This window comes from Mesitornis unicolor, unplaced genomic scaffold (genome assembly GCF_000695765.1).
Source record: "Mesitornis unicolor isolate BGI_N332 unplaced genomic scaffold, ASM69576v1 scaffold28327, whole genome shotgun sequence".
Classification (NCBI taxonomy): Eukaryota; Metazoa; Chordata; class Aves; order Mesitornithiformes; family Mesitornithidae; genus Mesitornis; species Mesitornis unicolor.
The window spans coordinates 32,753-32,963 of NW_010197629.1; the positions used below are offsets into that span (position 1 = coordinate 32,753).

Genomic DNA, 211 nt, shown 5'->3' on the forward strand with positions numbered 1-211 from the left:
ACGCGCCCGCTTCCCGCAGGCACCTGCCATGATTGCGGAAGTGACGACACACCAACCACGTCCCAGCGGAAGTCGCTCCGGGAAACCATGACAACGCAGCCTGCCTGGGGGCGGACACTAAGCAAAACACCAATCAGCGAGCTGTTGTTGCTGCCCGTCTTGGAGTCTGATTGGCTGCTTTTGGTCAAAAAGGAGGGCCTACAGCGCTACC

At 59.7% G+C, this 211-nt stretch overlaps 1 protein-coding gene across 1 annotated transcript in view; it reads right to left on the reverse strand.

Moving 5' to 3' along the window:
* Window positions 1–89, reverse strand: part of COQ6 (coenzyme Q6 monooxygenase) — a 9,675-nt gene extending 9,586 nt beyond the window's left edge. The window contains exon 1 of the mRNA XM_010188858.1: window positions 24–89. Coding sequence (XP_010187160.1) covers window positions 24–89 — 66 coding nt within the window. The remainder of the gene's footprint in view (window positions 1–23) is intronic.
* Window positions 90–211: the final 122 nt, after the last annotated feature.